Source organism: Neovison vison, chromosome X, assembly GCF_020171115.1.
Source record: "Neovison vison isolate M4711 chromosome X, ASM_NN_V1, whole genome shotgun sequence".
NCBI classification, from domain to species: Eukaryota; Metazoa; Chordata; class Mammalia; order Carnivora; family Mustelidae; genus Neogale; species Neogale vison.
The window spans coordinates 36396648-36409339 of NC_058105.1; the positions used below are offsets into that span (position 1 = coordinate 36396648).

Sequence of the window (12692 nt, forward strand, 5' to 3'; positions counted from 1 at the left end):
GGACACCTGAGTGGCTCAGTTGGTTAAGCGACTACCTTCAGCTCAGGTCATGATCCTGGAGTCCCGGGATAGAGTCCCACATCGGGCTCCCTGCTCAGCGGGGAGTCTGCTTCTCCCTCTGACTTTTCCCCTCTTGTGTTCTCTCTCTCTGTCTCTCATTCTCTCCCTCTCAAATAAATAAATAAAATCTTATTTTAAAAATGTAAGTGTCAATAGGATCATAAAAGTTAGAATGTTTGAACAGGCTTTATGTAAAAACCCTGTGTCTCCTTTACCTAAATGTTTTTATGGGAATGGATATTATGTCTGGCTGAGGAAAACCTCCCCTATCTAGTATTACAAAACCAACGCCTGTCAGTGAAATCCTAATAGAGACTGGAGGTAAGACCATAGGAGTTGATGGAATTAAGGTAAAAGTTTATAGGAGAACTGGTATGTTTGAACAGGCCTTATGCAAAGTGGTTGCATCCCTTTTGCCTGATTGCACTGTGGGGATGGACATTACATCCTACTGGGGAGCATTTCTCCTACCTAGTATTCCAAAACAGAACACATGCAAATCCACCCTTCAAGCAATATTGATGGGGCATGCTTCATAAGAACCAGTATGACTGCCTGAGTCCACACAGTGTGGAATAGAAGATGGAATGTTGGGAGGGACAAATTCTCTGGGCCATAGGCCAAAGCAGAGCATAGACAGGGCTTACAATTAAAGCTCATGAGCACCTCCCAGTGACATCTATATGTCCTTTCATAGGAGTAAGCTAGAGATGGGACAGGCTGAAGGCAAGATTAGAATCAGTTCACCTTCTGGGATTAGTTTAGCTCCCCTAGCATGGATCAGAAATGTCTCCCTTTTCCCATTTGAGACACAAGGAGGCAGCTCATGAAGCTGTCCATGAGTCCACTGCTGCCAGACACATGGAGTTTGTGTACCTTTTCTTTGTAAACTCAACGTCTCCTTCCTGAGGACCTTCAAGCCTCCTGTTATTTTTCCGACAAATCACTGTTAGGGGAAACAAACAAGAAGAAAATAAGAACACGATAGGAAATTTGTTAGATTCCAAGAGAGGTCCTGGGCTTACCCTAGACTCAGTGTCCTGTAACATGTCCATCTCAACCCCCCCAGTTCTGGAAAGTGCCACTCAACACTGGTATTTACAGTAATGACCCCAAGCTCATGAGAGGGTTTTAGTCATCAAACTAAACTAAAAAAAAAAAACAAAAAAAAAAACTAAAACAAAACAAAACAAAAAAACTAAACTACATTTTTTCCCCTTAATCCTATAAACTAAGGCAGTTCAGTGCCACACAATTCAGATGTCCTAGAAATGTGTTCAGTAACAAAGACCAGAGGAAAAAATGAGTTTCTGCTCACCCCCAAGTTGCACCAATAAAAAGGGGAAAAAACAATGCTATGTTGCCTACACCTATTATTTGTTTCTAGCAGCATTTCCTAAAATGGGTTATAAATAACCACAGTTCATGGGGATGTTAAGACACATAAATATGATCCATTGACTTTTGGAAATGCTAGGACAAATTTTAAAGAATTTCTTAACTGCGGGTCTTCTTAGGTACTTCATTGTGAATCCACGATGTAAGGAAAGATTACCCCAAATGCATTGGCCAGGATGATGTACCAATGAACAGAGTTTGAAAAATGCTGACTCATTCCACTGTCCATTTTCAGTCCCCACCCCCTCCACTAGGCCACACCCCCTGCCTCTTTTCCCAGAACTCAAGGGAAAATCTTGCATGGGGAAATGGCACTCATGTGAAAGGGAAAAAAAAAGAAGTCAAATGAGTCGGTGAGAAAAGAGTGGGATTTTTGGTTAAGCCAGCCAGGAATGTGTAACGCAACTGGTCACCCTGCTAGTGCCTCTTGGCTAGGCCCTGCTTCCTCTCCTGCATTACTCTAGAGGCAGAACTCCTATCAACCTGTTTTCAATATGAAGAGCAATGCTGTGGTAGTTTGAGCACCAAGAGGCTGCATTTGTTCACATCAAAGTGTGCAACAGAACTGAACACCTGAATGTGAGGTGCCTTCCAGGAGGCCAGGTCCCCTGTCAATTGCCCTTTCATGTAAACTCTGTTAAAGACGTTTATGAAATGCCTTCTTGCAAATTTGTATAGTCATTATTAATACCCCTGTTGCCAACTTACATTCTGCTCCCATCACTTGCCCAGCAGGGACAATAAACAAGAATGGGGACCTGGCACACTCAAAATTATACCTTGGGGCATCAGGTATAAAGAAGCGTTGTCGTGCTGGAGCCAAATCAGCAGTAATACCACCTCAACTTTTCTTCTAGGTGTTGATTTTTTTCCTCCATGGAAGTCTGGCTCAGCTTAACATTTTCCTTTAAACACCTCAACTCCGGCATTTATAATACCTGCTAAAATATACACTATTTCGTCAGAGCATCAGGAAAACTCATCTTTTAAGACAAAGAGAAAGCAAGCTCATTTATATATCTGACATAAACTATGCCATCGGCTTATTGTCATCCGTTTCCTTCCGATTCTCCAGAGACGCCTTTGCTATTCTTTGGCTTTAAAAAAAAAAAAAAAAAAAAAAAAAACAAAGAAAAAAGAAAAAAAAAAGATATTTTTCCCAGGCACACATTTCAGGAAGACCTCACCATCCTTACTGACAACCACATGACCATACTATCGGCAGTTTTAAGTCTAGTACTCCATCCTGGGGACACCTCGCCTTCATCTACTATTGAGAGAAGCAACCGGGAAAGCATCAGCATTCTGAGGGCACAGAACCTGCGATAGAAAAACTGTGGAAGTGGCAAGAAGCTAACTTGCCTATCTTATGTCTCCTTCTGAGGTTCCAGCCCTCAATTCCAGATACCTCCCGAACGCACATGGCTGTGCCCCCGGCGATTCAAGCACAAAATGTCCACAGCTAAATTCCGTTATCTCCATATCCCCACCCCAAATCTATTTCCCCTTCAATTCCTCATCTTATTAAATGCCACCAGCCAGAATCCTAGAAGTCATTTATGACTCTTACCCTCTTCCGTCCGCAACTCGTCCAGTCTCTCACCAAGTCCTGCAGCTGAACTCGGTAAATCTCTCTTGAATTTAGCCTTTACGCATATGCGCGCTCATGAGTGCACGTGGGTGCGCGCGCGTGCACGTGTGCGTGCGTGGGTGCGCACACGTACACACATGCGCACATATCCCCACCCCCATCCCTTACCCCCCACCCCCCCACCCACCTACCGGTCTCCCCGCTTCCAGTCGTCTTTATCCTCCAAACAATTTCCCACCTGCCTCACAGAAGTTTCTTCCTAAACACCAGTCTTACCCTTTTACCACCCAGCTTCATGCCTGCCAGGTATTGAAATCTTCCCAGTGTAAAATCCACTTCTTTACCATAACACACAGGACCTTGATAATCTGGACCCCACCTTTCCAGCCTCTCACTCCTCTTCCCCATAGACAACACCTTTGTTCTTCCCAACTACAGGAAATCATCTTGGCCTATGGGCCTTTGCACATCCCACACCATTCCCTCTGCCTGGCTGGAATGCCCATCCCCACCTGGCCAGCCTGGAAAACTCTAACCCATCTTTCAAGCCTCTGCTGAAAAATAACCTGCTCTTCTAAGTCTCTTCTTACCCATTCTAACCCCACTCTCAGTTACAGTCTCCTTCTCTGTTTGTTTCCTATGGCATTCTAAGCACATCTCTGTGACAAAATAACTTGTATGTTAGTCGTTGTTCACTCTTTCACCCACCAGACTGAGATTACCCCACTTTAGAAGCCTGGTACCTACCACAGAGGCCTAAGACATAATGATGTTCGATATGCCCATCCTATCTTCAATCTAGATTTACCTCTGCACTGTCCCTACTCATATGGCTGAAGTATCTGGCCATACTGAAGATCTGAGAATCAAATATTAACACATGCAAAGCACTTAGCACAGTATCACTCTGCTGATCCACTTTTAGCTTGCTGTCAGAGAAAATCCTTGGCATTTCTCCTACATCCCTCATCCTGAATTTGGGCACTTGGCCCAAGAACAAAGCTTTACATTGATCCCTATTAAATTTCCTCTTGTTAGTTCCAGCCCATTGCTCCATGCTTTTGAAACCTTTTTGAATATTGGTCTTGTCATCCCATCTATTAAGTTATCGCTCCCAGTCTTGTATCATCTGAAGATCTTAGAAGCCTGCCATATATTCTTATCAAAAGCATTGATAAAAATGTCAAGACAGGCTTGATATTCACTGGGTGGAATATTGGGCAGCTATTAAAATGATACACATGCAGATTCTATATATACACAAAAAGTAACATACCCCAAATGTGTAACTCTTAAAAACACAAAAATTGTACACACTCTGGTTGCAGCTATGTACAACTAGATATCCAAATGAATGATAATCTATAAAGACAATAAAGAAATGTGAAGGTTGACAATAATCATGAAAGCATCTAATATTTACTGAATGTTATGTCTAGACACTAGTACAAATGAGCTTTACATGAATTAACTCATTTAATCCTCATAACCATGCTATAAGGTAGGCATTATTACTATTGCCCATTTTACAGATAGAGAAATTAGGGTACAAAGCAGTTACACAGGTTGTCTCCAGTCACACAGATTGTAAGTGGCAGAGTCGGGATTTCAATCCAGGCATACAAGCTGCAGTCTGTTCTTTTATCCAGGGATGCAGGTGTAAGACTCGTTTGGTGAAGTTACACAAAATTTGTGGAAACTTGAAATAATCACGAATACATACAAAGCCATAGCAGGTCGTAGCAGTGACAGAGCAGTTCACTTGGGACTCCTCGTAGACCAACTCCATTCATTTGTGGCTATTCCTAATCAATCAGTAGAGATTTCTCTACCCAACATTCAGCCCATATTGTCCCATCTTATTGCATGGATACAAACTCAGTCCCCATCAAGGGTTCTTTATGTTTCTGGCCAGGTTTTAAATATTGTTGTTAATTGTCTCCTGCTTTTCCCCCTATTTTAAGTTCATAGCCTTCCTGCTACTCTTATCACAGGAGGGTGCCAGTTATTTGTACTTTCCTTAATACTTCTCCCATGGGTACTTCTCCCATCATCGTTAACAGATTTATTCAACAAACATGTATTCAGCAACTGCTATGTGCCAACCAATGAGGATACTAAGAGGGTGTCCTTATCCTCAAGAAGTTCATAGTCTAATGAAGAATATGAGTAAACAATTAGAATAGCTGCCATTTTTTATTAACATGGAATGAAGTATTTGTTTCGGCAAAACAGTTGCCATTTTTAAAGCCTATGCCAAACACTGTGCCTAGTGCATCATATATGGTATCTTATGTAATGGGGAAAAGTGGTTAAGCATGTGGGCTCCAGGACCAAAAGAGCCTGGTGCAAATCCTACCTATGCCACTTCCTACCAGTGTGCCCACTCTTCGCTTTAGTTTCTTATCTAAAAAAATAAATAAATAAATAGTAGCTATTTCGTAGGGTTATTCCAAGAATCAAACATTACAAGACAAGCAAAGCACTTAGTATAGTGGCTGGCACATAATAAGGGCACAGTAAATGTTAGTAATTAGTATTTATCCTTCTGATAAACTATGGTGTGGTGTTCGTAAACAATAAATCTTGGAACACTGAGAAAATAAAATTAAATTTTAAAAAACCATTTTAGAGATGAGGAAACTTGAAGTTTGAAGGTATTTAAGCTTTCCAATCAAACAGTTGATAAGGGCAGAAGTCTAAAAGTTTGCTCTTAGCCACTCTCCTATACTGTCACTGTGATATATGTGACACTGTGATATATGCCTTTGTGGAATCAGGCTAAGGTACTGTGGGAAAACAAAAGAAGGGCATCTAACCCAGCCTCATAAGGAAAGAGGCAGGGCAGGACAAATAAGAGGTGGGCAAAGAAGGAGGCAGGATGAAAGTGGAAGCTAGAAGTTGGGAGGATGGCAGGCGCATTCCATCCAGAGTTAGAAGCTTAGGAAATGCATGATAGAATAAGAAATTGCAAGCCTGGGGAACTGCAGAATGGGCATGTGAAATCCAGGATGACATGACTGCTCGATCCCTGGACCCTGGAGTTACGACCTGAGTTGAAGGCGTACACTAAACCACCTGAGCCACCCAGGCGCCCCTTACTGAATGTTTTCTATGCTCGAGGTCATTCAACTTCCAGAGACCCTGGTTTTTCAAACTACCTTTCCAATTTTCTGCAATTCCTTTCTGTTTTTCTGAAACACACCCACCCTGGCTTCTGCTCTCCAGCTACCAGCCAGCTGCTTGTGCCATTGCTGGCCTCCCACCTGTCCTGATTTCAGGTGGCCCCTGGCACATCCTGGTTGTGCCATCTTAGTCGAAGCAGACTCCTGAGCCCCGTATCTTTCCCATTTTTAATCCGCTGCCTGGCTCTGTAATGCACTGCATTTCCTGGCCCTGACTTTTAGTCTCTCCTAGAAATTCGGGTCCTGTGCTAAGTCTGACTTGCCATATTCTGGTTCTTGTGCCAACCGGCCCCCTGAACTCCAATCTCTCATCTTACTTTTGATTCCTCAAATGCTTCACCAGCCGGCACTTATCTTCATCAGATAAAAAAAACAAATTTCTTCCTTCTAGGCTATCCAGGTGATGCTGGAAAAATCATGGAAGTTACCTATGATGATAAAGAGAAGAGCCATGCAACTGGTTGAAAAGGGCCACGTGCATGTTGCCCAGACAGCCCTGAAAGAGACTCCATGAGAGTCAGGCCAGTGCAGACAGAGCACAGCCTTCATCAAAATGACTAGCCCCACGGTGCTGCCTACTGGCTGGGCAGTTGTCAATGGGACTGGAGTCTTCTAGACTTGAATCCACTGAGAACAGTAATAGTAATAGCTAATAAGTATTCATTCATTTATTCAACAAGTATGATCCAGTGCCTATCATGGGCCAGGTACAGAGTAGCTGTATGTCTCTGCCCTCCTAGAGTTTACATTCTAGTGAGGATGGACAGAAAATAAACATTTAAATGAAAAATTACTTCTTATAATTTTAGAGAGTTTTAAATGTTACAAAGAAAGTTAAATGAGACAAGATGCCTGGGTGACTCAGTCGGTTAAGCATCTATCTGCCTTCAACTCAGGTCATCATCCCAGGGTCCTGGGATTGAGTCCTGCGTCAGGCTCCCTGCTCAGTGGGGAGCCTGCTTCTCCCTCTCCCTCTGCCTCTTCCTCTGCTCCTGCTCTCTCACTCTATCTCTCTCAAATAAATAAAAATCTTTTTAAAAAAGACAAAGAAAAAAACTGGTGGAGCTACTTTTGGCAGCGTGACCGAGGAAAGCTTCTTTGAGGAAGTGACATCTGAGCTGAGACTCCAGTTACGTTAGGGTGATGGTCATGCAAAGATATGGGGAAGACCACTTCCAGATAGAGGGAATCGCTAAAACATTTCCCACATACCCTCTAAGTGAACCCAAGAACAAATGCCTAAGCCTCTCAAAATATATTGTACCCCCAAAGCAACATATTTGGAGGACACATGGGTGGTTCAGTCAGTTGGGCATCTGACTCTTAATTTCAGCTCAGGTCATGATCTCAGGGTCGTGAAATTGAGCCCCGCATCAGGCTCTGTGCTCAGCAGGAAGTCTGCCTCTCTCTCTCTCTGTCTCTGTCTCTCTCCTTCTTTCTCTGCCCCACCCCCTGCTCATGCTCTCTTTCTCTAAAAAAGTTTAATTAAATGAACAAATTTTTTTAAAAAATTAAAACAACATATTTTGAGCAATAGAAAAAGGGCATCAAATCTTAAAAGTAGCATTTCTTGTGTTCTGCTCCTCATCTGTGTGCTTGAGAAATTGTTGATTTCTGCTGTTGGCTGCCTTTTATTGCTACCAGCACAGACTTCTGAATATGAGGCCTAAGAAACCCTAGACACTGAAAACATATCACTGCAAACTTACATATTTGGAGACTAGAAGAGGAAACAATAATATGTGAAGCCATCTAATATAAAATAATGCAGTGGTTTGGGGAGGTCAGATGGAATTGGATTTGAATTTTGGCTCAGCACTTACAGCTGAGTGACCTCTGAATCTTTGTTTCCTCAGCCACAACAATAAAGTTTTATAAGGATAATAATGATCATGTATGGAAAAGTGCTTAACATGTTTATAGATAGTAAGTTCTCGGTAATTGTTAGTTAACGTAGTGTTTAAAATAATCTACACAGTGTGTTAGTTCAAGGATCCCTAAGCTCCTCCACTGAGCTTAGCACCCCCCTGGGCACTGTCGGAAGCATGAAAGAAGTATCAGAAATGGTAACTTGTTCACATTCACTTGACTAGCAAATGACAGAGCTGAGATTTTAACCTAGAACAATCTAACCCAAGCCACATATTCTTAACTACTCATTTACTGCCATTATGTAATTAGGAAGGTGATAAATCACATGGTCTCAAGATGAAAGAGAAAGTTTGGCAAAGGAAGGAGCCCTGGAAAGAACTCTTAGAAAAGCATAGGCTCTGTGTAGACTGAGAAGAAAAAGAAGGTATTCCAGGTGGAAGGGGGAAACCTAGGAGACAAAGGGTACCAAACAAATGAACCCACCTGATTGCATTGTGTGGGGAAAGAGACCAAAATAGTGTGACATCATCAGTCTCCTTGTTGGGACATAAATCTGACAGGCCCCTTATTAAGCAGATTCCTTCACATTTTCTATATCTTTTTCTTGCCCTTCCTAGAGAATTAACTAACCTGCTCTTCGACCTCTTTCAGGCTCTTCGAAACCCTCCAGTCGCTCTTCTGGTCTGTCTTTGGCCTTTTAAATCTCTATGTCACCAATGTAAAAGCCAGACACGAGTTCACAGAGTTTGTGGGAGCTACCATGTTTGGGACATACAACGTCATCTCCCTAGTTGTGCTGCTGAACATGCTGATTGCCATGATGAACAACTCCTACCAGCTCATTGCCGTGAGTACCTTTGCTTTACAGAGGGATTGCTTCATTGCAGGAGTGGTCACATTGGCCCCAGAGCCCACTGGAAGCTCAACGAAGCAGTGTGTCTGCGTTGAGTATTTTCTATTAGCTTTCCCAGTTGTTCGAGTGAACTCTTTCTCTTGAAGGCAGCTCGGTTTGGAATCTGAGTCCATTGAATCTCAGTCATCTAGAAGAGGATGTTCTAGTTAATAGGACTTTCTGGTAGCCTCTTAAAAATATGTTTAAAACTCTGAATCCATTTTCTTGCCTTAGAAAGGAGAGCTCGGGAGGTATGGGCACAGTCTGGCCCCACTAATCTCCAGGGTGGATTGAGCTGATTGGATCCTTTGGCAGAAGGGTCTTCTTTCCCTCTTCACTGCAAACTTGTTCCTCACAAAACTGAGCATTCCATTGCCAAAGACAAACTTCTCAGAGAGTGACTATTTTTTGATCAAGTATAGATGAGTAATTACAATCCACTATGTGACCCACTTTAGTAGAGTCAATCACTGAATCTTTTTTTGACCATTGTGCTACCATTTAGATCAGCAATATTACCCTAAACGAGAAATAGTGAAGGCATACAAGGGATCAGTCCAGGCCCTGCTCTGTTTTTTTTTTTTTTCCAATTTATTTATTTTCAGAAAAACAGTATTCATTATTTTTTCACCACACCCAGGGCTCCATGCAAGCTGTGCCCTCTATAATACCCACCACCTGGTACCCCAACCTCCCACCCCTCCGCCACTTCAAACCCCTCAGATTGTTTTTCAGAGTCCATAGTCTCTCATGGTTCACCTCCCCTTTCAACTTACCCAAAAGCACATACCCTCCCCAATGTCCATAACCCTACCCCCCTTCTCCCAATCCCCCTCCCCCCAGCAACCCACAGTTTGTTTCGTGAGATTAAGCTCTGGTTTTTGATGCCAAAGTAAGTATCAAACCTTAGTGTATTTTCTTGTGATTTGCCTATCGTATTTAGAAATGGAGTATTAGTAAAGGAGTTCTGGCTATCTGAGATCCTGTTTAGTTGAGAATCAGTGGATTTGTATGCTTAGTTCATATTAAGATATTAGATCAACCCCATGGGTCTATCTGTTGCTAAAATTTTTTGCTTTAGCATGGAAGACAGATGAAAAGACCTGACTCCTCTCTTCCTTCATTGATATCATTTCTCAGATTTGGTCTGCCACTGAGGAATCATCTAGCCTACAAAAAAAAGCTTAAATTATTGGTTATATAAATATATAAGTATGCATATAAATATATACATAAATATACATGGATTTTTACATGCATAGGTACACACACATATTGTCCATATTTCTTTCATATTCCTGGTGATAGTGAACATCTATGATCCATTTTAATTAAGGACAGACCAAAGAGAAGTGGGTTTATGTTGTAGCAGGTGGCTTTTGAGTTATATATTAGGAGAAATTTCCTAATCATAAATAGCAATGACATAGTCTTCTAGATGGGTTTGTAGAATATCTCTCACTGGACAGTTTAAAGTAATCAGAACATGAAAGTACCCATTAGGATGGTTTAGATTTTAGGTGCTTAGGTGCTGGTGTATAGTGAAAAAAGATATTAGGAGTTAGAAGACCAGGAACTCTAGTCCTAGTCCTGTTATTTATAACTGTGACCTTGAATAACTTACTTGCCCTTTGTGGGCCTCATTTTCTCCATCCAAAAAGTGAGAGGGTTGAAATGGATTGTCTTTATTGAGATATAATTGACATATGGCATTGGGTAGGTTTAAGGTGTCCAATGTGATGATTTGATGCATATATATTGTGAAATGTTCATCATAATAACATTAGTGAACACATCCATAACCTCACATAAATGACCTTTTTTTGGTGAGAACATTTAAGATAGCAACTTTCTTAGCAACTTTCAAGCGTACAATACAATATTGTTAACTAGAGTCACCATATAAGACATTAAGTTCCCAGAACTTATTTAGCTTCTAACTGTAAATTCATACCCTTTGACCAATATTCACCATTTCCTCCAACCCTCAGTCCCTGGCAACCTCCCTTCTACTCTCTCTCTGCATTTGACTTTTTCAGATTCCACATAGAAGTGAGATCAGATGACACTGGTTTTCTTCTGCTTTACTATTGGTCTTAGTATAATGCCCTCCAGTTTCCATCCCTCCAGGACTGTCTCCTTTCTCATGGTTGAGGAATATTCTGTTGTATATAGACAAAGCATATTTTCTTTATCCATTTGTCTGTCAAGAGACAATTAGTTTGTTTCCATGTCTGGTCTGTTGTGAACAATGCCACAGTGAACATGGGAGTGCAGATATTTCTTCAAGATGATGGTTGCATCTTCTTTGGTTATATACCCAGAAGTGGGACTGCTGGAACATGTGGTATTTCTATTTTTAATTGTTTTGAGGAACCTCCATTCTGTTTTCCACAGGGGCTGCACCAATTTCCATTCCCACCGATAGTGCATTGGGGTTCCCTTTTCTTCACATTTACACCACATTTGCTATCTCTTACCTTTTTGATAATAGCTCTTCTCTAACAGCTGTGACATGATAGCTCATGGTGGTTTTGACTTACATTTATTTCCCTGATGATTACTGATGTTGAACACCTTTTCATGCGCCAGCTGGTCAAGTCTGATGCAGTGGTCTTGAATATCCCTGTTGTCTCTGCCATCTTGTGAGTCTGGATGTCTAGATGAACAGGCTAAACTCACAAGGTCCCTTCTAACTCTGAAATGCTGTTCATCTGCTGCTTTTGAAATGGGATATCACTCCATTTTATACTTCTCTCTCTCAGTAGTTTGAACCCAACCAGACTAAGAACTCTGGAATGATCTATGCTCACTCCAAGTCTGTCTGTATAAAGGGGACAGGCCTAAAATCTTAGGGGGGTATTTTTCCACCCTCATGCCTAGTATCCTGTTACCCTGCCAAAGATGGCAATATTCATGCTGAGGCGCTTGTCATTTTCTCCCTGGGTGTCTTGCAGCTGATCACTCCTAATGCAGTGGAAAACAAAAGAGATTTTCTTGTCACCTAATACAGGTCTGTGTTGTCTCCCACTGAGCTCAGTGACTTTTTGCTAGGAAGGGTGGAAATAATCAACTCTGCTCCCTTGTCACCACCTGCTGGTAGCAAGTTGTGTTTTAATGTAACTGACTGTTGTACCTGAGGAAAACACCTTAGCTTGAAGAGAGCTTGGGGGCATAGGGGTGAGGGTTTGCTGGAAGATGGCCTGAATAGGGTCTATACTATCTCATACCTATGGACTCATGGCCACCCCTTCTGAATACTGCCTCCTACGTTGGGATCTTCTGGTAATGTGTCTTTATCATTTGGAACTGGATCCCGGGGGGGTCCTGATATTGAGCAAACTGATTACAAAAACATCGGGATCTGTCTGAGCAGTAAGACAAGCAAGCAGGTTTGATTCCACTTGCAACATCTGCACTTCTGTAGTCAACATAGTGTGTAGAAGGGCCCTGATATGGAGGAAATGTCATAGGAAGGGAAGCCACTGAAGATAAGTCTCTCCTACTTCAGAAGGGATCAACAAGCTGACTCGGTCTAAGGGGAGACTCAGTTGTTGGCATGCTTTTACTGGGAATATATCTTGTGTACATCATAAGAGGGGGCTCAGGAGCACCGTTTAATAGCAATCCCTTGGAAGGTCAAACTCCTTCTCGATGCTCTGCGCAGGGTACAGAGCTGCTGGTGGAGTAAAGA

General features: G+C 42.1%; 1 protein-coding gene across 1 annotated transcript in view; it reads left to right on the top strand.

Annotated features, from left to right (window-relative positions):
- TRPC5 (transient receptor potential cation channel subfamily C member 5) overlaps window positions 1–12692 on the top strand; it is a 138927-nt gene that overhangs the window by 98589 nt on the left and 27646 nt on the right. The window contains exon 7 of the mRNA XM_044234456.1: window positions 8758–8953. Coding sequence (XP_044090391.1) covers window positions 8758–8953 — 196 coding nt within the window. The remainder of the gene's footprint in view (window positions 1–8757; window positions 8954–12692) is intronic.